This window comes from Telopea speciosissima, chromosome 2, assembly GCF_018873765.1.
Source record: "Telopea speciosissima isolate NSW1024214 ecotype Mountain lineage chromosome 2, Tspe_v1, whole genome shotgun sequence".
NCBI classification, from domain to species: domain Eukaryota; kingdom Viridiplantae; phylum Streptophyta; class Magnoliopsida; order Proteales; family Proteaceae; genus Telopea; species Telopea speciosissima.
In genome coordinates this window covers 47,338,909-47,365,341 of record NC_057917.1, presented here as the reverse complement: position 1 = coordinate 47,365,341, position 26,433 = coordinate 47,338,909, and the positions used below count along the sequence as shown (strand labels likewise).

At 41.7% G+C, this 26,433-nt stretch overlaps 1 protein-coding gene and 1 long non-coding RNA gene across 3 annotated transcripts in view; one reads left to right on the top strand and one right to left on the bottom strand.

Annotated features, from left to right (window-relative positions):
- The first annotated feature begins 4,450 nt into the window (after positions 1 to 4,450).
- Positions 4,451 to 26,433, top strand: part of LOC122649750 (D-lactate dehydrogenase [cytochrome], mitochondrial-like) — a 69,248-nt gene continuing 47,265 nt past the window's right edge. The window contains exons 1-3 of one of the 2 annotated variants that reach the window (XM_043842990.1): positions 4,451 to 4,537; positions 23,553 to 23,589; positions 23,666 to 23,727. In XM_043842990.1, the coding sequence (XP_043698925.1) occupies positions 4,500 to 4,537; positions 23,553 to 23,589; positions 23,666 to 23,727 (137 nt within the window). In that variant the 5' untranslated portion in view covers positions 4,451 to 4,499. The remainder of the gene's footprint in view (positions 4,538 to 23,552; positions 23,590 to 23,665; positions 23,728 to 26,433) is intronic. The other variant, XM_043842991.1, reaches the window with a different exon arrangement.
- Positions 14,700 to 26,137, bottom strand: LOC122649751. The gene is made up of 3 exons (XR_006331325.1): positions 26,128 to 26,137; positions 14,851 to 14,858; positions 14,700 to 14,736 (listed from the first exon to the last, which is right to left on the bottom strand). It is a non-coding gene; the product is annotated as an uncharacterized LOC122649751 (long non-coding RNA).

The window sequence follows — 26,433 nt, the reverse complement described above, 5'->3', positions numbered from 1 at the left end:
GGCTTTCCCCCAAGTTTGACGCTGCCACAAATTGGGCCGGCCGTTTGGTGGCAAGCTTGGATGACCTACACAAGGGCTTGAAGCTACTGCTACAGAGTTTTGAACTAGGCGTACGTCACTGGTGCATCTAGACCTGGGTGTCGCATGTCATGGTAGGCTTCACCTTGGAGCGTGCTAGAACGCTTGATTTCTTAACTTAGTTGGTGACTGTTGTGATCTTCTCCTTTGATGGTTGGTTGGCAACTTGATGTTGCATTTCTAGTACTGGCTTGTGTAGTTCTTCTGTTTCTGGTTGTCATGGTGGTTCTCCTTCTTCACTGCTCTTTGTTCCCATAGACAACGTCAATCTGTTGCCACTGAAATCTGATAAGATGACATATCATTGGAAGACCTACACACCACCTAAAACCTTTGAGTGTGCACAAGAGAGGGACAAAGTTGGACTCCGGCACAGACTCTCTGATGCTTAAGTTAGAATTCGAACAAAAACAGTAGAGCTTGGAACAATGAGAGAGCACTAGAGAATAGAATAGTGTTAAATGTTGTCTAAAGCCTTTACACCTCAAGATTCACCTTCTTATTTATTGGAGGGGTGGTGCGTGAATCTAACTTCTTAACATGGTGGTGGACAGTGTAGGCTTTTCAGCCTATGGGTGGTGGAGTGAATCTGAATTTTCTATAAATGGCAGTTGGCCCTGACTTTTCTACGAGAGAGGAGATGCACCCAGGCTGATTGGGTGTAAGGATACCCCCAGACCTTTCTGCATGTCGGGGCACGCTCTGACGTCTTTGACGAGCTACTTAGTTGATCTTTGCTTTTCTATATTGTAGAAGTCCATAGCTTTGCCACGTGTCCTCTGACCATAGGCGGGTCATTTTTAGGTTTATCAGCTTATATGGCCCCTTGCACCCAAAAAAAAAAAAAAAGGAAAAGAAAAAAAGGAATCATGACCTTTTTGTTCGGGGCTAAAATCATTTATCCCTTGTACAAATCAAAATCAAGGAATTTAAAATTGGGAAAAGTATCTATCAGCTACCAGCAGCTGCTCTATCTATCTCTCTTTTAGTGCACTCTCTCTCCTATTCCAACCCTTTTCCCTGATTGGTGGGTTCTCCATACCTCTAGCTCAGAATATTCTTAGAAAAATATAATATCTTAGATCCATTTAAGAAACAAATCCTTTTCAAAAGACTAGTCTCACCTATTTGTGTATATTTAGGAACTTCTCCATCTTTGCAATAATTAAAATGCCAAATTAAAGCATTGATTTATGTTGTTAAAATACATAATACATGGTGGAAAAAGTCCAAAATAAGGGTGTGACGCTAACCTTTTTTTTGTACAAGAAGGAAAAGAGATTAAAAATGAAAGTCAAATTATTTAAAATATAAAAAAAATGTAATATCTTTGATGGGAGAAAGATCCCTGTCAGGCTTACATCTCACTCTATACTGATCCTAAAAACTTAATCTAGGAATGGAGGGAAAGCTCAACCACACTTCAAGGAGATCCACTAAAATAAGAGCCTCTATATTCCACAGTGCATCATGTATTATGGAGCTGACAGGAGTTCTACTTTAAAGGCCTGAATCCAACTAAATCTGGTCTCCACAATTATTAAGAAGTACCCCACAAGAGTGCTATGGATCAAGCCACACTTTAATGTATTATCCATTCCCAATTTGATGTTCAATCAACCAAACAATCTAATATCTGTATTTTTAAATTTTTCTCCATACCTAGGAGCAGTTCATAAGAGGTTTAATATTCCACAAAGAATCATTCTTGAGTTAGCTCTGATTGATCCATTTGACCCATAAATTCTCTCTCATCCAATGGTTGAAAGTACGACTATGTATGTATACGACCATAAATAAATCCTTTTGCCAACGTTTAAAATGTAAAAATAATAGTTTAAAGCTTATAGAGACAAGGAAAAATGGGCATATGTATCGTTTGAATTATATTAATGGTTTAATAATGGTGGCAAGAGTATACTTCGTTTTTGAATGAAGATGTTTGGTTTCTATGATTTGAAATGTTCATCTTACTTTAAAATATTTTTTTTTGGTGTAAACACCAAAAGAATTAAAAATAAATAAATAAATAAATAAAAAATAGTATGATTGAGTTATTGGAGAAAAATTAAAAAACTAGCTTTCATCTATCCACAGTAAAGGAGAATCCCTTCACCATGGCTGAAGAAGATGAAATGGGAGTCATTATTACGGAGAAGGGTATTTTTGACAGGACCTAATTGAGGGTGGGTATTGATGGTAGTTAGATCTCAGGTGAACCCTACTCCATGGGAAAGGGAAGCTTTTTCCAAAGAGAAAAAAAGGACAAAGTTTTCTTTCACCACATAGTGAAGATTCAACCACCATTCTAGGATTCATAAAACCCATATAGGGTTTTAGTATGTTCCCAAAATACCCTCCAATAGCCACTCGCCCATCAAGAAGTCTGCGGTGAATGAATTCCCATTCACCATGGCTGAAGAAACACTCAGTTATTTTTTTTTTAATAAAAACTGTGGAATGACTCCAATGTGTTAGTGGGTGGGATTCCCACCGGATGTGTTTGCTGATTATGAAACACACAATATATAAGACCGTTAAGAAAAGAATTGCTCTGGTTATAGTATGTCTTTATTGTGGATAAATGTATTTATCTGATCAGTGAGAGTAATTTCTTTTTTTTTTGTACTTTAGGTTGGTGTTATATTCCTTGTAAATAATAATGATGTTTTTCTACACGAGACAGAACAGTAGTAACTATTTTGATATATTATGAAACACACAATATATAAGACCGTTAAGAAAAGAATTGCTCTGGTTATAGTATCTCTATTGTGGATAAATGTATTTATCTGATCAGTGAGAGTAAGTTCATTTTTTTTTGTACTTTAGGTTGGTGTTATCTTCCTTGTAAATAATAATGATGTTTTTCTACACGAGACAAAACAGTAGTAACTATTTTGATATGAAAATCTTGGTGAAACCTCTTATGTTCTAGGCTGTAACAGATTATGTTGCATTCTTGGTTTGTCTCGAAAGACCTATTATGGAAGAGGACACATTTACCAAAAATCAGATGAATAATATATTGGGGTGGTGCTACTATGGAATTTGTTCGTTCAAATTTCTCTTGCATTGTATATATTTATATTCTACAATTAAGTGGTCTTGTTCTATTGCTGACTTTTTAATGTGAAGCTTGGTAGATGGACAGTGAAGTGTGAAACACATTGTTTGATAGCAAGAAAGTTGCATCCCCCTCCCTTGCCAGTAGTAGTAGCAGTCTTCCAAATTAAACATCAGATATTAAAACCTATAATAGACATTAGTATATAAAAACAAGAGGTAGTTTTCCTTCACCCACCACCCTGGACCTTGACCGAGGGTTTATCGACCTTGTACTATGAGGGGGCAAAACAAATATGACCCTTTACAAGTGTACTTAATTTTTCTTATAAAATATAGGGGCAATTACTATCACTATCCTGCACTTAGCCTATATTTACTAAAACTACCCTACCTTAAAATTCATTTATGATACTATCCTACTTTTAAACTTTACATCTCCTTCTACCTTCATATTTTTAAATACCCAGATTGCCCTTCCTTTGTACCTAGTAACTTGGTAATCTATTTAACCTACCATTCATCTTCTACAAAGCACCCACCCGCTTCTTCTCTCTCCCGTTTTTTACTCCATTCAGTTATTTTTTTTTGTTTTTCTTCAATCTGTCTATTTAATTAATTTTTTATTCAATATTGCATCCTTATCGTTCTTCTCGAACAAATCATGGTTCTAAGTATCAGTATCGTATCGCCCATAGCAGGCGATACATACTGGTTTGCTAGTCATCGATATCGATACCGATACCGTATCGGTAGCACGGTACGAACAAGGGGTAAAATGGCTAGAAAACTCATTTTTAAGGAGATTCAGGGGTAATTTTTCCCGATACAGCCGATACTGTATCGGTTTTGCAGGTTACTGATACTCGTTCTTATACCGTGCACTAAAACCATGGAACCGATCGACTCTCTTCAAAGCATCCCACTTCTTCTCTCTCTTCCTCTTTTTATGCAATTTACTTTTTACTATTTTTTTTTGTAGTAATTTGGAGTTTTAGTGGGCAGTTTTTCAAATATTTAGCCAAAAGTGGATACGACATGAAAAGGGCACTGGATTGGATTATGCAGCTACTATTTTATGAGGGTCTTCTCATGGTAATTCCTGATTGAGGGACTCGAATATTACTACTTGAATGGAGAAAAACCTCAACAAGCAATTAGGTTGTTGATTGCATCTTCCATGATTATCTTTGTGGTTTAAGCCAAAGAGAGACTTTCTTTATACTGTGTATATTTTAGTGAATGAAAATCTTTTTGTTAGTTTTATTTACTAGAAATTCTTTTTGTCAGTTCAGTTCTGTTTGATATTTCTTCAATTGCATTGACAATCAGGTCCTGGTGCAACCATTGGGGGCATGTGTGCTACACGTTGCTCTGGGTCATTAGCTGTAAGGTACCACGAGTTTTCCTTTACCTTTGGCTTTCTTAGATGTAATATGCGATGAAACAGAAAGTCTATCTAGTTGATAAGTGAATTTTCTTTTGTTTGTGATTTGTTAATTCTTCTGACCTGGAAGGTTCCCGTTTTTCTCTGCCAAAATGACTATTTTAACATGGGTTGCATTCACAAGTGAGGTAATTGATACTATTAGCTCAACTACTTTACTATTGTCAGTTCCTTTTTCCAACCTACTGAACAGAAAGAATAAAAACTTAATACTTTTTAACATGGGTTGCATTCACAAGTGAGGTAATTGATACTATTAGCTCAACTACTTTACTATTGTCAGTTTCGTTTTCCAACCGATTGAACAGAAAGAATAAAAACTTGTTGGCAGAATCGTGGGTTAGAAAGAGACAATGAGAGAAAATAATGTGTTGTATTCATTGATAGGTAAGCCCCTCTATTTATAATAGAGGGGAAATTACAAAGAGACTAAACTAGGCGATGTGGGACTAAAACCCACATAGCCCACTTACACTTAATAACATATGAAGAATAAAACTACCCCAAAAAGACCAATACCCCCCACGGTATTCTAGATTACATATTCCAACACTCCCCCTCAAGCTGGATTATACAAATAAGCAAAGAAAGAAGATCCAGCTTGAACTAAAGAAAAAATAACTCCTAATAATGCTACCACTCCCCCTCAAGTTGGCGCATACAAGGTACTAATGCCCAACTTGAACAAAAAAGGGAAAAAACGAAGTTGTAGCAGAATCCAGCTTGACAAATGAATGCAGCTCCCAAATAAACCTTCAAGAACTTGAAAAATAGATCTTCAAAACCTTAGCAGACTTGAGCAACAAACTTTCACCAATCTTTAACAGTTGTCCAGTGATGAATCTCTGACTGATAATCTTAAAGATAAGTAACTAGGGTAGCGAGCAGATGAATCAAGCAGCGGAAAAAATCAACCCAACTGTAGAACCTCATATAGGCAGGCAATAACCAAACATCTTCAATACCTTAATGCTTCAATCTCCCCTTTACGGCAAACTCAACCCAATTGGCAATGGTGAAAACTCTGATCTTCTATGTTTTGCACCAAGTGTTCCTGCAAATTCTGCTTCTACAATGTCTGCAGGTGTACTGTACATAATCCCCCCCTCACGTGTAGTACAAGTGGACATAACAGAGATGATGTAAGAGATAGGGCAAAAACATAATATTCCAGAATTTTCCAAGAGGTGCTAAGGGTAATGGAAAAGGAAGAAATGGCAAATTAGAAAATACCATTAACTTCCAAAGGGGTTATGGGTATAAGCCAAAGGTATGTTTTGGGACGTGGTGAAGTGAAAAGAGCAATGGGATAATGAACCATGAACAAAAACAATGCAACACAGTAATCTTCAACCTTTTTCAATCGATCAAACTAATTCCAAAACACCAATCTCCAATGATCAGATCTGAATTATAAAAAAACAGGTCTGATTTTTAGAAGGAGAAGGCACCATTCTTCAAAAACTTGATCGATCTTCACACAAGGAAGAACCAGTGTGCAAAAATCCAAACTATAAACTCCCACATGCTAAATAGAATTGACGAAGATATCTGGACAGCAATGGATGTAAGAAGCTTCAACAAAAAACTTGGATCAGATTTGAATTAGTGAATAAGGCTAGGATCAAGCTCTCAAAGTAAGCCGGATACGAACCAAAAAAGCTTCACATAACTGAATAGGTTCGTAGTTGCAACCAATAACCTTGGAACACACTGTTGTAATCCCAAATAAGCTGATCTCCAGGGTAGTAGATTCGAGTCTTCAATAATGAAAGAAATTCGATCTCCAATAGTAGGATACTCAGTCTCAATAATAGGGCAGCAATAGTCCACATAAAGGCAGCAGTAACATGTCAACCAGTCATGCTTACAGAAGCCAATCAATAGAACCAGCAAGGTAGGTAGTAAAGCTCAATAGAACCAGCAAATATAAGATAATCACTCAGTAGATCCAATAGGTAGTTGAAGCAGCCAGCCACATAAGAACAAGGAAAATAGGTTGATAATTGGAAAAATCGAGCCATAAGAATGAACCTGAATTTTTTCCAAAAATAACTGATGAATGATGTTGAAATATGGGTTGAATACTCCTTTGATATGTATAAGACTCTCCTCAAAATATGAGCTTGATAAGAAAACCCTAACCCTAAAATCGATTATTGTCAGGGTTTTCTTTAGAAAACCCTGAAATTGAGATCGATTTAGGGAAAGGGGGCTGTAATTGCTGATGTAGACATATAATAGATGCTGACCAAGGCTGCTAGAATGGAACCTCCAAGGTGAACAATCAATCTCCAGTGAGAGTGAGACCTGATCTTCAAAGGGGAGAGATTCCAAAAAATCGTAGAAGTAGAGCAGGGCAGCATTACAGCACTACACCAGCATAAAGGACCTTCTTCAAGCCTTGAACTGATGAAGGAGAGTTCTCTTTTAATGTTAGAACCACCTCCAAAGCACTCGAACAGCAACAAACATCCCTAGCCCAAATCGATTTTTATCAGGGCTTTGGAAAACCCTGAAAAGAAGAGATCGATTGGGGTAGGGGTCTTCAAAAACTTGGATAGGTGCAATATTGAGGTCGATTGGTCCTTGAAGTGGGAGTAATCAACCCTCCAAAAATTAGCAAAAGCCGAAACACGAAAGTCGGGGTTTTTGGCACTAACCAAATTAGTAGGTTAAGGAATTTTTGCTTTGTAGAAACAAATCCAGCCATTAGAAAGGGTCCAAACTTAGGTCGAGTAGGGCTTGTAGTAATAGGGAATCACCCCCAAAAGATCAGTTGCATCTGAAAAAGGAAACACCAAAATCGATTGGAGTCAGGGTTTTGAAAAACCCTGACAAGTTGAGATCGATTAGGGTATGGTGGCTGGAATTAATTAAAGCTTGGAGAAAAAGGAAATATGGAATGAGGATAATGAAATAGGGTAGAAAGGGGCTGGAGAAGGGTGCATAGGGAGGCTCCAACAATGGAGGATCAGTCTTCATTAGGTAAAAATCAGATCTCCAAAAAATTTTGGACAGCTCCAATATAGCAGGTATGGCTCCAGTAGATTTCGAACAGAATTTTTTACTAAATAAAGGTAGAAAGGGAGGGGGGCAGCAACTAAATCATTGGTATGCTGTGTGTACCTCATTAGTGCTGCCCCTTTACAAGGTTGAGAAGAAGGAGAAGCCGAGAAAAGGAGAAGTCGATTGAAGAGATGGATTAGGGTTTTCTTTCTCTTTTTCTAACCTAGATCAGACCAGCTCTGATACCATGTTGGCAGAATCGTGGGTTAGAAAGAGACAATGAGAGAAAATAATGTGTTGTATTCATTGATAGGTAAGCCCCTCTATTTATAATAGAGGGGAAATTACAAAGAGACTAAACTAGGCGATGTGGGACTAAAACCCACATAGCTCACTTACACTTAATAACATAAGAAGAATAAAACTACCCCAAAAAGACCAATACCCCCCACGGTATTCTAGATTACATATTCCAACAAAACTTAATACTTTTTAAGCATTTTCGAGATTGGATGATGCATCATATTTCAACCTGCCTTAAAAGATAGGACTTAAGGCAACTGGAAATTATGATTCAGTATATGATCAATATGGGTCAATTGCCTTGTGGGTCCCCTTAGAACTATTTAAGGGTCTAGTCTGTCTTCTGTAGCCAATATCGACTTCAATTGTGGTGATGATGGCTTTAGAATGGTTATTCTGTTAGCGGTTTTGTTAGTTTTGTTTATCTTATTTACTAAGTAGGTATTGTGGTAATTTAGGGCCTGCATGATAACACTTCTTTTTCTTTATTTCTCTGTTTTTTTGTTCTTGGGACGAAAAAAATAAGAGAAATCCGTTTGTTAATACTGGTTCATTTTTTTGTTCCTGGAAATGAATCGGGACAAAAAAGTTGTTGAGAAATAGAAAAAAATTAGTTTTGTTTATCTTATTTACTAGGTAGGTATTGTGGTAATTTAGGGCCTGCATGATAACACTTCTTTTTCTTTATTTCTCTGTTTTTTTGTTCTTGGGAAGAAAAAAATAAGAGAAATCCGTTTGTTAATACTGGTTCATTTTTTTGTTCCTGGAAATGAACCGGGACAAAAAAGTTGCTGAGAAATAGAAAAAAAGAAGCTCCAATTCGAAGCTTCTCTGTCCCAAAAATAAAAGGAAAAATTAAGGGGAGAGTTGCTCTTTAATGAGCACATGGTTAATTTGATGGGCAAAACAGTAATTTCATGTTCAAAATAAAACACCACCTCCAATGCAACTTCGACCACCACCGTCGTCGCCGCCACCACCTCCACCACCGTCATCGCCACCTCCTCCACCACTATTGCCACCGCCACCTCCACCACCACCACCGTCATTGCCACCATGGCACCACCTGTTAGAGTTAATGGAATAGTAGTATAAGGGCAGTTTGGTCATTGTCTTATCATTAGACATGGCTAAGTTGTATTTTCTGTTATTTCTTCTTTATTTCTATTTACCTCCCTAGGGAGGTCTATGTAAATCTTTGAATAGTTTAATGAAGTGAATATGTGTGTTGAGAATCACTAAACATACAGATTCGATTCTCCCCAAAACTTTCTTCTTCTTTTTCTTGCTGTGAATCTTGTCCCATTGCTTGAATCCTTCCATTTTTAAAAACTAACTTTGTATCAGAGCAGTTCTTTCACTGGTTTGAGAGTCGACTAAGACTTGGCTGTCCTCTTCACCTCTTCTTGGAACCCTAGAAAGGTAGAGGGTTCCATTAGGGGTTGTATCATGTGAAATACCTCATATATTGCATTCTTTGGAGCTGTTTCTTTCAGACCGACAGCAAATGGAGGAAGATTCTCAGCTTATGAAGAGCATTTGAAGCCCTAGAAGCTGGACAGAACACTACCGCCAGCCTGGAGAGTCTTCTTCCCATCTCTCTCTCATCTCTTCACCTATTGGGATGAGGTTTGAAGTCTTTGAATCGCCTGAGGGTTCCCTTTTAGACCCCCAACAGCTCAGTTCCTAAGAGGAGCTGATTGAGGAGCTTAACTCCAATCTGTGCTGCACTTTAGGTATCGGCAGATTCTGGTTCTTCCTTTCTCTGAGTGCTTTGGTAGTTGTAATGCGTGGAATAGTCTTTTTTGTCATCTATTTGGGTGCTTTGGTTATTGTGGAGTGGAACCAAAGTCTCTTTTGAGTGTTAGTTACACTTTTTCATCAAGGATGTGCTTTCGAGTTACTTGTTAGCTGGGCTGCTACTTGTTGTTTCCCGTTGTTGGCAGCCAACACATTGGATGGTTATGAGATGTACTCAAGGTTTTTGATTTAAGTTCTCCTTCCGGATTTACCTGCTTGGGCAGTGTATTGTTCCCTTTGTTTGCTGGATTTCTTGCTTGTGTGTGGGTAGAGGTTACTCCCCAGTTGTGCAAGACACCAAATTGTTTTGTTGAGTATTTTGGTACCATGTCTACTATGTCTGGGGCTGATTCTGAGGTCAGTGGACCACTTTCGGCTAGTGGCCTCCCCACTATGGCTTCCTTTGACAATCCCAACACTCAAATAACTGTTGTGAAATTGGACAATACCAACTACTTGGATTGGTCCCGTTCTATGAAGTTGTCCCTATGCAGTAGGGGAAAGTTGGGATACATTACTGGGTCTATCAAGGCTCCTGCTACAACTGATCCAGGCTATCTCTAGTGGGAGACTGAGAACTCCACTGTTATGACTTGGCTGATTTTCTCCATGAAACCTGAGATAGGTAGGAGGTTTATGAGTAAGGAGACTGCCAAAGATATCTGGGACAGTGTCTCCAAGGTTTTTGATAGAGTTGGTGATGCAACAAAAGTATATCAAATCCTCCAAAAATCATCCATATGAAACAGGGTGATAGGAGTATATCTGACTACTACAACACTGTAATCAGCTTATGGGAGGAATATGATCACTATAACAACCTCTAGCTGTCCAATTCTGATGATGAGGTAAAGGTCTACAGGAGCCACGAAAAGGAAGGGATCCTTATTTTGCTTGGTGGTCTTAACCCAGAATATGAGCCTCTTCGCTTGCAAATCTTAGGGAGATCTCCCTTTCCATCTCTAGATGAAGTGTGCAGCTACTTGCAAAGTGAGGAAACCAGGAGAACAACTATGGATATTGCACCATCAACAGAGAGATCTGCACTTGTTTCTAGTTCCCACAGAGACTGGAAAAGTGGAGGGAAAGGCCAAGGACCAACTCGTGGAGATCACCGTGAGAGATTTAAATATGATCACCGTAGAAAGCTTGGACAAACCAAAGACAGGTGTTGGGATCCACGGATAGCCCCCTGGTATGTGTGGTGGTTCATTTAGTGCCTGTGGAGGCAAGCGAGGGGGAGTTTGGGCTCACTCTATGACATTTGAGTCTAAAACATCTGAACCCCAGCCTGCCCCTGATTCCCTTTCACAGGATGATATTGTAGCCTTCCGCTGGTTGGTGTCTCACCTTGGAGGGTCAGCTACTGGTCCTATCTCTGGAGGGTCAGCTACTTCTGCCTTAGCTTTGTAGGTCTCGTCTACTCCTTATACTGCGCCCACCTGGATTATTGACTCTGGAGCCTCTGATCACATGACTGGTATGCCACAGTATTATGATTCCTACTCCATTTTCTCTGGCTGGGACAAGGTAAGGGTTGCTGAGGGTTCCCTTTCTTCTGTCTCTGGTAAGGGTAATGTGAGAGTTACCCCTTCTATTTACCTTGAGTTTGTTCTTCATGTTCCTGATTTTGCTACTAACCCATTATTTGTGAGTCACCTAACAAAATCTTTAAATTGTTGTGTCACTTTCTTCCCCTCCTATTGTCTTTTTCAGGATTTGGAGACAAATAGGGTTATTGGCAGTGGGACTGAAAAAGGAGGACTCTACCTTCTTGAACCACGGTTACTTGATCAAGATACTGCAACAACTTATGTTTGTGGTCGGAGTGACCGTAGTACTTTGGAGTCTGTAATGCTTTGGCATCAACGTTTGGGTCATCCCTCTTTTGTTGTTATGAGGAGACAGCTACCCCACCTATTTACTTCTTTTCTTTCTTCTTATGTTTTTTAGTGTGAATTTTGTATTTTTGCTAAACATTGTCGCACATCTTATCCTTATCGTGGTAATAGATCTACTGTACCTTTTTCTCTTGTTCATACCGATGTTTGGGGGCCTTCTCCTATTACTTCTTGGTCTAGATTTCGTTACTTTGTTTCATTTGTGGATGACTATTCTAGATCTACTTTGACTGTTTTGTTGAAACAAAAGAGTGATGTTTGTGATGCTTTCAAGGATTTTTATTAGCTTATCAGTACTCAGTTTGGTACTCGAATCCAAATTGCTAGGTCTGATAAGGGGGTTGAGTACATGTATGGGGAGCTCCAACAGTTCTTTACTGATAATGGCATCATCCATCAACTGGCCTGTGTTGGCACCCCTCAACAAAATGGGGTGGCTGAGAAAAAACCGCCACTTGTTGGAAATCACACGGGGTCTTCTCTTTGGTATGCATGTGCCTAAGACTTTCTGGTCTGATGCACTTCTTACCGCTGCCTTTCTTATTAACCGGATGCCAACTCAACTCCTTGGCTCCAAATCTCCTCTGGCTCTTCTTTCTCCTCAATCCTCAGTCTTCTCCTTGCCTCCAAAAATCTTTGGCTGTGTTTGTTATGTTCATTTGAACAAATCAGCCTGCACCATGCTTGAACCCAAAGCTCTCAAGTGCATCTTTTAGGGCTACTCTGATTAAACCAAATGGTATAAGTGCTACCATCCTCCTTCCTGAAGGCGACTTCTCTCCAAAGATGTCACCTTCTTTGAGTCTATTCCTTACTTTTCTTCTACTCAGCATCCTCTTTAAGAGGAGAGTACTAGAAGTGAACAGGATGCTGATGTCATTCCTTTTCTATCTCCCTTGCCTACCTCCACTTCCCCATTCCTATTTGATATTAGAAAATACAAAGAAGTGGATGTTGTTGATGTTGATGGTGTTGTTGATATTGATGCTGATGGTGTTGTTAATATTGAGGTTAGTAGTGGTGGTGATGCTAGCAGAAAAAAAGAATATAAGGGAATAAGATTCAAAGATGTTGTATTCACAAGAGGTGAATGCTTATTAAAGGGAAAAGGAAAGCAACCCCGGTATGCGTTGAAGGGAAAGCAACCCTGCAAAACCCCTCTTTGGATCCACATCCTCGCCTCATCCTCCTCGATCATGTCTCCTATAGGTATTGCCTTTTCCACTGCCCTTGAGTCTTCTTCCATTCCCAAAAAATGTTATAGAGGCCTTATCCGATCCAAAATGGATGCAAGCAATGCCAGAGGAAATGGTGGCTCTGGAAAAGAACAATACTTGGACCCTAGTTGATCTTCCCAAGGGGAGAACTCCAGTTGGCTGCAGATGGGTTTATACCATCAAGTATAGATCCGATGGTACAGTGGAAAGAGACAAAGCTAGGCTGTTTGTAAAAGGGTATAGTCAAGTGTATGGCATTGACTATCAAGAGACTTTTGCCCCTGTAGCCAAGCATAACTCAATTAGAGTTCTTCTTTCAGTGGCAGCCAATAAAGATTGGCCAATGTACCAATTAGATGTGAAGAATGCATTTCTTCCTGGAGATTTAGCAAAAGAAGTGTACATGTAGCCTCCATCTGGTTTTAAGCGTCCCTCAGCTGAAGGGAAGGTGTGTCTCTTGAAGAAAGCTCTCTATGGCCTCAAGCAACCTCCTAAGGCCTGGTTTGAGAGATTTAGACAAGCCATCCTGAAGAATGGGCATTATCAGAGTCAAGCTGACCACACCTTGTTTATCAGGTGAGATAATGGTACAGTTACAACTCTCATTGTCTATGTTGATGACATTGTGGTAACTGGGAATGATGTTGCTGAGATAAATAGATTGAAGTCTTATATGGCTAAACAATTTGAGATCAAAGACCTTGGACTCTTGAAATACTTCTTGGGTATTGAAGTATCTAGATCAAGGAAAGGAATCAACATCTGCCAAAGGAAATTTGCCTTGATCTTCTGAAAGAGACAGGCATGATGGGGTGCAAACCAGCAACTTCCCCCATTGATCTGAATTATAAGCTTGGTGATGAATGTGGCTCTTCTCTTATAGATGCAAGCAAGTACCAAAGATTAGTTGGGAAACTAATCTATCTCTCCTTGACTCGACCAGACATCTCTTATCCAGATGGAGTGGTGAGTCAATTCATGCATGCTCCTAGGAGTGGACATCTGGATGCGGTGTATCGCATCATTAGATACTTGAAATCCAGTCCAGGAAAAGGTCTTCTGTTTGCCAGGCATGACCATTTGTAGATTGAAGGCTACACAGATGCTGATTGCGCTGGTTCAGTCTTTGACAGGATATCTACTTCTGGGTACTGTACCTTTGTGGGTGGTAATCTAGTTACTTGGAGGAGCAAGAAACAACCAGTTGTAGCTACATTCAGTACAGAGGCTGAGTTTAGGGCCATTGCTCATGGGGTGTGTGAGCTTATATGGCTAAAGAGATTTCTTCAAGACTTGAGTTTTGAAACTGAAGGGCCAATGAGACTTTATTGTGACAGCAAAGCTGCTATAAGCATTGCCCATAATCTGATTCAGCATGATCAAACCAAACATATTGAGGTTGATCGACAGTTCATCAAAGAGAAGCTGGATTCTGGTTGCATTTGTACTCCCTTTGTGAAGACAAGTGATTAAGTAGCAAATATCTTCACCAAGGGTCTTGTTCCTAGTCTATTTAGTACCTTATTGTGCAAGCTGGGAATGTATGACATTTATTCTCCAGCTTGAGGGGGAGTGGTAGAATTATTAGAATAGTTGTATAGGGGTAGTTCTGTCATTGTCTTATTATTAGACATGGATAAGTTTTATTTTCTGTTATTCTTGTTTTTTTATTTACCTCCCTAGGGAGGTCTATGTAAATCTTTGAATAGTTTAATGAAGTAAATGTGTGTTGAGGATCACTCAACAGACAGATTCGATTCTCCCCAAAACTATCTTCTTCGTCTTCTTCTTCTTCTTCTTCGTCTTCTTGCTGTGAATCTTGTCCCGTTGCTTGAATCCTTCCATTTATAAAAACTAACTCCATCTCCACCTCCTCCACCTCCACTGGCGCCACCTCCTTCACCACTACTACCACCTCCATCGCCACCATCTCCATCGCCACCACCACCTCCACTACCACCTCCATTGCCACCACCACCACCGCCGCCACCAGCTCCACCTCCACCTCCGTCACCGCCACAACCACCACCACCACCACTGCCATCTCCACCACCACCTCCACCACCGCTACCACCTCCATACCTCCGTCACTGCCACCACCATGTTCACCAAATTTTTGGTAATTCTATAGAAGTTCTAGAAACAGAAATGATTTTACATAACAAACGCATTGTTGTTTCTTTTCTGGCCCAGAAATACAAATTATTATGCGTTAGCAAATGCATTTTTTTTGCCCAGAAATTTGTCCTAGTAACAGAATCACAAAAAGTCATTTCTGGAATAGAAACATGGCCCAGAAACAGAAGTGTTATCATGCAGGCCCTTAGTTGCAGATTTGTTTGGTTTAGGTATAGTTCTATTTCCTGTTTCATGTTCTTGTGAGTTGGTTTGGGTCAGTTGGCTCAAATTTAGTTATTGTTGGTGTTGTGGTCCATTTCCAATAAGATAAGTTTCATTTACCTGTACCCACAAATTTTCTATTCCTTTTAACCCAATTTCTGGGGGTCCTTATATGAATCGGCAGTTGCTTCTTTTGAACATTAATGAATGAATGGAGCAAAGAGTACTTGTTTGTAATGCAGTTCAGAGTTCTAAATGAAATCTAGAAGAACACAAGGCTGATGAACCAGACTAAGTCCAGATTCAATAAAGCAGAACAGGGACAGAATTATTAGCTGATAGGAGAGAGAAAATATTTCACAATCCAACGGTTAGATCTGAACCAAAATATGGTCGAGTGTAAAGGACTGATAGATCTATCAATTGATATAAAACTCTTGAAAATCAGAATTCAGGAATCAGGATACAAATGATTCCCAGGCTGCTTAAGTGTTAAGCTAGAAGCAAGAATTGAGAATTGATTTTGATGATGATCTAAGAAGCAGTTCAGATATGATTCAAGTAAAGTTCTATAATCTCGGATTTGATTCCAGAAACTTTATTCAGTAGGTAACAAACAGAATACTAAATTTGACTTTTTTTTTTTTTTGGTGAATAAATAAGTATTACCAAACCCCAGGAGGGGGCCGGAAGGAGAAAAGAGGGGGGGGGGGAGAAAGAAAACCTGAGTCAAGTCCTTAAACTAGAAGGGGACTGCAACATAGTACTATCCAGACCCCAGGTAACAACAATGTGCCTGTTCCTTGGGGTATCCATGAGGGACCGGTGAGGAATAGTGCTGATCTTAGAGGAAACTTCGAAGGAGATGTCTTTCCAAATCAAGTCGAAAGATCTAGATTTGGAAGTCCATCTCCTAAGATTCCTCTCCATCCAAATATGATGGACAACAGAGCCAAAAACAAGCTTGCCAATACTGTCACAGATGGAGCTGCCTTTAAAAGCATTGGTCAACCAGATGCATTCTCGGTCAAAAGGAAGGTGTCTCCTGCTTCGATACTAGATGGAAGAGAGGGCTTTTTTCCAGATGTTAGAAGAAAAAGGGCAAGCAAAGAAGAGATGGGCAGTGTCCTCAAAACCGTTCCAGCAAAAGGTGTAAGAGGGGTGAACAGGGATGTGGCGGTGCAGGAGAAAGGCTTGAGTGGGAAGGCAAAGGTGAAGCGATCTCCAGGCTGTAAGCCTATGGCGAGGAATGGAGCCTTTGAACCAGACTAGGCTGTGCCAGGGGACGGGGGCGGAAGGGTTGCGGACGAAGTTCCAAGCTGATCTAGTGGTGAAACTGCCAGAAGGGGCTGGGAGCCAAATTGACTGATCCACAATGGAAGGAGAGGGAAGGTGTAAGGGGGGGAGGGTAGGCCAGATTTGGGATAGGACAGAGGGAAGGGGAGAAGGAGGGGACCAGGAACCAAGGGAGATGATGAGAGATATGGGGGCAGATTTGGGGATGCCAGAAGAGTAGACAGCTCGAGGGCCAAAGACATTATAAAGAATGCCTAAAGGATGCCAAGGGTCAAGCCAAAGGGAGGTAGAGGAGCCATTAACAATGGCGGTGGAGGTGACCGTCACGGCAAGAGGCCGGAGAAGAAGAATCTTACGCCAAACCCAAGACGCGTCTGGGAGTAAAGGAGCAGTCCAAATGGAATCATTCTTGAGAAGGTGGGAGTAGACCTAGTTGACCCAGATGGAATCGTGCCTGGAAGAGATTTTCCAGATGAGCTTAAGGATCCCGGCTTTGTTGGAGTCCTGAATGCGGCGAATGCCTAATCCTCCTTCAGCCTTGGGGAGACAGACAGATTTCCAACTGATTGGATGCATGAATTTTGAGGTTTCTTTGCCTTTCCAAAGGAAAGCACAGAAGAGGTTCTCAATGGCTTTGATGGTGGCTTTAGGGATGGCGAAAATGCCACACCAATAAATGTAAGATGATTGGAGGACCGATCTGATACATTCAAGCCTACCAGCATAGGATAAAAGTCTGCCTTTCCAGAGCTGAAGGCGCTTACGGATATTATCAAGCATGGGGGAGCAATGATGGTTGGTCAGCCTGGCGGGGATGAGAGGCAAGTCAAGATATTTGACCGGAAGGGAGCCAAGGGAGAAGCCAGTCAGACGGAGGAGGGATTCCTTGTCAGACTCAGGGATCCCAGCAAGGAAGAGTTTGGATTTAAGGAGATTTATTCGGAGCCCAGAAAGGTCTTCGAAAAGGCGGAGGGAGGACAAAATGGCAGCAATGGAGGAGGGGGACGCCTTGGAGAAAATCATCAAGTCATCAACGAAGGCTAAGTGGGTAAGGTTGATGTGCTTGCATTTGGGGATGGGGGAGATGAGATGGAGATCAGTTTTGGATTGGAGGCTCCTGGAGAGGACTTCAAGAGCAAGGGAGAAAAGGAAGGGGGAGAGGGGGCATCCTTGGCGAATACCAACCGAAGACTTGAAGAAGCCAGCAGGGGAGCCATTAACAAGAACAGAATAGGAGGGGGAGGAGATGCAGGTGTGAATCCAGCGCACAAAAGCATTGGGAAAACCCATTTGGATGAGCATGTTACAGATGAAGTCCCATCGGATAGAATCAAAAGCTTTATGCAAGTCAATCTTCATGAGAGCAGCAGGGGAATGGGATTGACGGTCGAAGCCACGAACAATCTCAGAGCAGAGGATGATATTGTCCGCAATACTCCAGCCCGAGATAAAGGCAGATTGATTGGGGCTGACCAGATCAGGGATGACTCGTTGGATCCGATTGGCGAGGATCTTAGCAATGAACTTGTAGAGGAGGTTACATAGCGAGATGGGTCTGAAATCAGACAAGGAGGATGCGCCATCCAGTTTGGGAATGAGGTAGAGGAAGGTTTGATTGATCTGGGCAAGTTGACTGGGTTTAAAGAAAAAGTTGCGGATGGCTTTGAAGAGCTCGCCTTTGATCGAGTCCCAGCAACTAAGGAAGAAACCCATACTAAAGCCATTGGGACCTGGGGCTTTATTGGTTTTGTGGGAGAGAATTGCTTTGGAGATTTTGTCATCCGAGGGGATAGATAGGAGGAAGTCAGAAAGAGAAGGGGGAACAAATTTATTGATGAGATTAGGGGGAAGTGTGGATACGGAGTGAGGAGAGGGGTTGAAGAGAGAAGAGAAGAAGGAGGCAGCTTCGGCCTTGATCCCAGAGACGGAGGAAATAGGGGTCCCATCCGAAGAGATGAGATGGGTGATGGAGTTAGAACTACGCCTGGCACGCAAAGAGCGATGGAAAAAGGCTGTGTTCGAATCACCCAACTCGAGCTACTTGATTCTGGATTTTTGGCGTAAAAAACTTTCTTCGAGGAGGGAGAGAGATGAGAGCTCCTCGGAGAGCTTTCTCTCCTCCAAAGCTAGATCTTGAAGGGAGGGGTCTTGTTGGAGGGAAAATTGAACACGGGCCAGATCTGAACGGCATGAGGAGAGGCGGGAAGTGATGTTGCCAAAAGTGGAGAGATTCCATCTCTTGAGGGCCGCTTTGGTACGACGAAGCTTGGAGGCGAAGGCGAGGAGAGGAAGGGAGGGGAAATGGATAGGAGGGCGCCAGGCTTGGAGAAAAGTGGTTTGAAAGTCGGCATGGGAGGACCACATGTCGAAGAATTTGAATGGCTTAGGGCTAAAAGATGAATAGGGCTGGATAAGAAGGAGGCAAGGACAATGATCTGATAAGCCCTGAGGGTGGAAAGTAGCATGAGAATGAGGAAAGGTAGTGAGCCAAGAGTCATTAATGAGGAGGCGGTCTAGCTTACAGGCAACTCGCTCAGGGCCAATCCGTCTGTTGTGCCAAGTAAGAGGAGACCCAGACCACCGAAGATCATCAAGACCGAGATCTTCAATGCAATCATTGAAGGAGTTGATAGAGGGAAGGTTAATGGGCCGACCTCCTAATTTTTCGGATTGATATCTAACCACATTGAAATCACCGCCCACACCCCAAGGTAGGGAATTAATCCCAGATTTGAGGAGAGATAGGTCATTCCAAAGGGCTAGACGGTCAGCAGCCAAATTGTGAGCATAGACCACAGTGAGGAAGATGGAAGAGGGGAAATTCGGGAAGGAGAGATGAAGGTGAAGGAGTTGGGAGGAGGAGTGAGAGATGGAAATGTGGATTTTGGTGGGATTCTAGAGTATCCAAATACCACCATTTGGGGAATGGGTGTAGTTAGAGAGCAAGGACCAAGAAGGAGCAATAGAAGCAGCAATACGGGAGGAATTCTCTTGGAGGACACGGGTCTCTAGGAGAGCACAAAAGGAGGAGTGAGAGGAGTTGATGAACGATCTAAATTCATGGTGCTTAGCTAGGGAATTGAGGCCCCTAACGTTCCAAATGAAACCAGTGGCCATGACTAGGGGATAGAGGGCAGGGAGGACCTAGGGGGAACACTTCGGTATCGTCTGTGGGAAAAGACAATAGCCGGGTTGCGAACATAAGGGCGCCAAGGGGGGAAGGGTCTAGAAAGGCCAAGAGGCTGGGGGGGAGAGCAGGAATTGAAGGCAAAGGCACTGAGATAACTAGAGGAGCAAGGGGAGGGTCCTCAGGAAGGGTGGGGAATTGGGATTCAGAGCTGGACCGGGTTAGAAGAGGCCGAGGGGAAGGATCAGGGAGATGGGGAGGTGGGTCAGGGAGATGGGCTAAGAGGAGATGGGCTGGGGGTTTAATTATAGGAAGATTGTAGGCAAAATAAGAGTTAAAAGGGGGAGGGGGGTTCGGTTGAGAAGGAAAAGAAGAACGAAGGTTGGCATGGGTGGGCTTAAGAGGGATGGGTTTAGAGGAGAATTTAAGACTACTGGAACAGGTGGATATGGACGAAAGGATGGGCTTAGGGGGGGTGGGTTTAGAAAAGGTTTTAAGGATTTTGGAACTGGTTAAAGAGGAGGAGACTGTGGGCTTGATGGGTGAGGTAGTGGTGGAAGATTTGAGTGGGCTTAAAAGGGCTTTGGGACTGAAGGGCTTAGGAGAAGAGTTAATGGAAGTGGGTTGATGGGCTTGAGCGTGAATGGGCCAGATGGGTGTTAAAAGGGTTGATGGGCCAGAAAGACAAGGGGATTTGGGAAAAAGTTGAGGAGGGGTGGGATGGCTGGAAAGTAAGTTGAGAGGACACTTGTCAGGAGAAGGTAAAGTGGGGACAGGGGGGTTTAAAAGTGGAGGAGAAGAAAGCAAGGAGGGTAGTTGTGAATAGGGAAAAGGTGGGAGAGGGGGGGAACTACAAAAGGGGGAAAGGGGTTGGGGAGGGGGGTTATGCAAACCTGACGCGAGCGCAGGAGTCGAACTTCCATTCCCAGAGAAGGCATCGTTGACCAAAGCTTCAGGGGCAGGGGCATCGTCAGCAGCAGAGGGAGCTTGAAGAGGCAAGTCCTGGTTAGCGAAGGAGACAGGGCGTGAAGAAGCTCCTCCTCGATCAGCAGAAAAGTCCTCACGGATCCAGGGGCTCCGAGACATCACAGTGAAAGTCGCATCATTCAAGGTGCAAGCAGGGCTTGTTGGATAGCTTGAAGTAGCCAGACCAGAGGGCTTGCAGTGCGGCAGAGCGGACAGGGGATCAGACTGCAGAGTCTCTGATCCACCAGAAGCAGCGGTAGTCGACGCAGAGGTCTGGGGCATAGCAGGTTTCGAAGAGCAGGCAGGCATCTGGGCTGCCTTTCCAAGATGTTTCTCCGGCAGGGCAGCAACGTGACGATTATTATTGCGCCGGCGGGAAGAGTTGCAGCGGCGAGAGGAAGATCTTCCCCGAAGAGGTAGATCGACGGGAGGTGAAAGCTGCGGGAGATCGTGGTCTTCAGAGAGGAGATAGTTGACATTTGAAGCATCTGGCGAAGCGGAGACTGCAAGTGGAACTTCAGACGAAACAGGGGCAGTACAAGCAGCTTCAGACGAGACAGTAACTACTGGGGTAGCAACCGGCGGAGCAGGGACTGCAAGGGCTTTCCCTGAACAGGACAAGGATTGGTGGCCAAAGACTTTACAGTGGATGCAATGAGGCGGCAACCAGTCGTACTTCACAGGCTGTTCGAAACTGAAACCATCGTCCTCCACGATGGTAATGGAGGAGGGAGGGGGGCAAGCGGCAGATATGTCGACACAGAGGCGGGCGAAGGAAAGTCTGAGCATCTTAGAGGTTCGTTCATCTGAGTACAGCGGCACCCCAATGACCGAGCCTAGCCGGCTGAGACACTCTTGGCTCCAGTAGTGCAACGGAAGGCCAGGGAGGGTAATCCACAAGGGAATGGAGCTGTGGTCGACCTTGTGGAGCTGGATATAAGGAGTCCATTGGCGAAGGAAGATTGGTTTGGAGCCAACCATCCAAGGGGCGCCAGCAAGGGCTCGAGCTTTGACATCGGGGGAGTAGAATTTGAAGATAAAAACTCCATTATCAAGCAGGAAGAGGTCCAGCGCTCCAAGAGCTTTCCATTGCTTGGAGAGGGAGGCTTTGACAACATTGAAGGAGGGTCTGGCCCCAAGGAAATGGCCCACGAGACATTCGTTCCATTTATTGATTTCAGGTGCTAAAAGACTGTTTGGGCAGAGGGCGTAAGTAGCGCCATTCTCAGAGGAAGGTTGGATAAAGTGTAGGGAGGTTGCAGAAGAGGATGAGTCACGGTGGAAGAGGTGGTTGCCCCAGTTTTTTGCAGGGGCAGGAGTATCGGAAGGTAAGAGAGTATTAGTGGTGATGGAGGGAAGAGAGGAGAGGGGGGGGAGCAGCGGTGGTGGAGACGGGGAGATTGAGTGAAGGGGGCGGTAGAGGGTGGAGGGGTGGTGGAGGGTGGAGGGTTGGCCGGAGGGAGTGGCGCTACCATGATCAAGGGCCCATTTTGCAGCAAGGGTATTTGTGGCGCAAATGTTATTAATCTCCGTGTGTTGGTTTTACTCCAGGCACATATCTGCTAGCAAGATATTAAAGCATCAAATTTTCCAATTTACTCTAAATTTGACTTATTATAGGATAAGAGAGATTATAAAAAATCAGAAGTAGAAGAAAGAGGATAGAAGAGAAGATTGAAGAGATAGCATCTGATTTGCAGTATAGTTCAGAACTAGAAGAAGAAGAAGAAGAAGAAGCAGAAGAAGAAGAGAAGAAGGAAGCAGTAGGCTAGAAGAAGAGCATTCTCCCACATTTGCAGTGCTCAACAGCTTAAAAACTCTTGAAATAAACTCAACGATATTATTCAAATCATATCTGACTGATGGGTTGTGTGTGTATATATAGGGAAAGAGATTGCTGCCCAGTTGTGTAGTCCCTGCACCAGCGTGGGGGCCAATGAAAGCGCGTGCAGGTGCATCTGCCTGGATGGGATTTTTTAATTTCACTGGGGTCTGGACAGTAATTTCTCGTGCTCTTGTGTCTCAGCCCAGGAACCATGTGACCCGGAAGCATTCTTTTTCCCATATATAACACATTTTAAAATTCCTAAATCAACTCACAAAAGGACTCCTATCCACTCTCTTATACTGACTTGACTTAATAGACTATTAGACTCAAACCAAAACTCTATCTAGCTAATAAGTTATCCTAATCTAACTCAAACACTTAACTATTAATCCCATGAACTAACTTCACCCCCACCATATGGGCTTATAAATTAGGCTCATTAAAATGAAACTGAAGAAAACAAAAGGCCCAATGTATGATATAACTACCCAAAGTTGAGTTCAAGCTTGTGGTTGATGCTTCTTCCATGAAACCATGAAGACTTCCAAGCACACATGCTATATAAGGTGCTAGTGCTCTTGGTAAAAAGAAAAGTATGATAATTTATAGAAGAGGAAGAATGAAGAAATAGCAGACCCCTCAAATGCCGAGAGTGCAATGGCTGTAACAGAAGAAAAATTACAATGGGAGGGTGGGCTAACTATTCGTAAAAGATCAAGCCGTATTGTGTAGCTTGCTCTATCAACTCTAGAGTTATTGACCACTGCCTCTATTGCTATGAGATACTCAGCAGCAAGGCAAGAGAATCAGTCTCTGTGTTGGGATGAGACAGTCTCGAAGGATCATTCATACCACCGAGGATTGAGTGAGACTGATCATTGATTGGATCTCTGTTATCGCCTTATAATGCATATCTGGCATGTTAAAAAGTAGCTAGTTGACTGAAAGACTTCCCAAAATGTCAACATTATGCAAAGCTATGTGAACCTTCTGAAGTCTGAACAACTGAGAGATGCTAGGAAAATTCACTGGTGTTTAATTGCCTATGTCCAGTTCTTTTTTGGGAACAAGAACGAAAATTCATCATTTGGTATAGGTTCTTGTTACTTTACTAAATTATTCTTACCATATTTTGTCTTTGATTGGATTTAATGATTTAGGTTTTAGCATGTAGGTATGGAACTATGCGTGATAATGTCATCAACCTCAAGGTTTGTTTGATCCTCTTCTAGTTTCTGCTATGTTAACTTGGTAAGTCAGAATCGTTTCTCAAATGTATCTTTGCAGGTTGTTCTGGCAAATGGGGATGTAGTCAAGACAGGTTCTCGTGCAAGAAAAAGTGCTGCAGGGTGTGTTTCTCTTTCTATCTCTTTCTCTCTGTTGCACACACATGCACACACACACACACATAATCTCACTTATTAATTTGTTTTTTGTGCTTGAGAAGAAAATAACCAGGGTGCTCTTGCTCACTCAAATAAGCTAGTTCAGGCAAATGAGAAAGGGCTGTGAGGCTTAGAGTGTTCTGAGTTTCCACAAAGCTCTGTTTATCTCAACTGGGTTTATTTTCTATGACAGTTGTTAAGTTAGTTTAAAAGGGCATACCCTGTGCACAAGGCTCCCGCCACTGCAGGGTCTGGGGAGGGTGTTAAGTTGGTTATCTGTCCTTAATCATTATGTGTTTAATGTCCTAGGTTGATACTTCTGCTTTTGGCTACTCATAAATGACTAGCTGTGGTTCAATGATTTTGGATTTAGGTGGTGCTGCAATTTGAATTTTGAGATGGAAAACACCTTGGTTTCCTAGATTCTTTTTATTAGTAGGTTGTATTTTTATGAAGTTAAGGCTTAAAAAAGAAGTTTTGCAACATGCATGGATCTTAGAATCATTTTTTTTTATTTAATGACACAGTAAGTGGTTCAATAGATGCAGCTTCTATGTCACTTAATGTGAATTATGCCATTAATGCTGTTAACATACAGACACTTCTTCTGTAACTTATAATGTTCCAAATAATTTTCTTGATATTTGGGTAAGCACGTGTGAAAGGCTTTGTCTGAATCCTTTTGTTAAAAATGCAATGCTGAGGTGATTGGAGGGACTGATTTCTCAAGCTTCAAAACATTCTGATATTTGTAATTAAGCGAGCTACTGAACTGCTAAATCAGCTCAAGCTTAAGCAGATTTCTGCCTTTTTCGCAAAGAAGCAGAGAAATTTTAGAGTTCTGAGGTGCCAAATCCTCAACTCTCTTATTAGATCTCTTGAAATGCTGGCAGAAGGTTAGAGCAGGTCTTTGAGGAAGATATGGCACAGGCAAGACTAATGGTAATTGGATATCATATATTTCTGTATATACATTAACCCAGACTTTTCCAGAAGAAAGTAACTAAAATCTTTGTAAAAGCATATTTATGGACAAGTTCCTCTCCAGAAAGAAAGCAATAAAATTCAAAGACCCCTCATAATATCATTGTACACTTAAGTCCCTTTCTCAGCTTGAAAACTCTCATACATCTCATTATGTAACCTAGCATCTGTGAACTATTCTCCCAACAAAGAAAAATATTATCCCAAAATGACTAAAAGACTGAAGCCGGACAAGATGGGCACCGAATCAACCTGACTTAAAAGTTCAAAGTGATGAAAATACCCCTGTTTAAAGTCCTAAGGCTGCCCAAAAAGTTTCATGAGTTCCAAAAAGAACTATGTAATTCCACATAAGAGACAAAGTAAGTAGACTACTAAACACTGCCTCAACTTTGAAACAGACTTTGGATGACAATATAATTAGAAGTAGTGCAAAGATCGATTCAAGAGAAGGGCAAGGTATAAAATTTCGCGATATATCGGTATCTCGGGCCTACCGAGATATCCGAAATATCAGAAATATGTCGAAATTTCGCCGAAATATTGCATTTTTTCTGCAATATTTCGGGAGTTCATCTTGGTGGAGTTTTGGCCATACCTAGGCCTGATACTTCATGGACACCCTTATTTAAGCTAAATAAACACATTTAAACTTTCATATTGCAAAAAAATGAACTCAAAGTGGTGTTTTGGGCTTGCACCCTTGATTGACAGTATAAGGTCGCCGACCTAATGTATAAATAGTTAAATACACATTGATTAGACAGTCAAAGACAAAAAAATTTAAACATACTAATTAAAACTCATAAGACATAATTGATAAATCATATTCTCATAAACTCCATAATAGTCAATGACTCAATACTCAATAGCTCAATACTTTAATATGCAATACACAAAGTCACAACTCACAAGTTCACAAATCACAACTTACAACTTACAAGAGTGCAAGACTCACAAGTCACAAGTGCTAATAATAGTTGGTGTCTAACATATATTTAATTGATCCCCATCTAAGTTATATTACCCCTAATTTTTTCCTATTTTAGTTGTAGAAAAATCAATTTTTAAAACCAGAAAATTAAAAAAAAAAATTACATATGGAAAAAAAAATTCGACACCGTGAGGTTGTAGATCGGCCTCCGGTGTCTAACATATATTAATATCATCACCATCCAACATGTATTGAATATACTAGTTTCAAAAAAATTAGTTTTAGAGAAAAGAATTACCTTAAATAGTGAAAAATCCTTCACAATCTTGCTAGGTGTTTCCGACGTGTTTTTGGGCGATGATCCGTGGAAGAAGATGAAGAACAAGTTGGAAGATGCTTAGAATCCAAGTTGGAAGAGTAGAAAACAAAGAAAAAACCCCAAAAACAGCCTCTGCCCAGCTCTCGGTCTATATTTCGACCGTTAGCTGGCGAAATATGGTATTTATAAGGCCTCTTTAATGAGTCACGTGAGGTGTTTTGTAACATTTCAGCGATATTTCTGTATATCGCTGAAATGTGCCGAAATGTTACGAAATATCGTCGAAATTTTGTCCTTTATGGTTTCGCCTTCACATCTCGTCTCGGCCCAAGTGAAATTACCGAAATTTCACGATATATCACCGATATATCGCGAAATTTTGTACCATGGAGAAGGGAAGAGGAAGTAAGAGGTGAGAAGAGAAGAAGAGAAA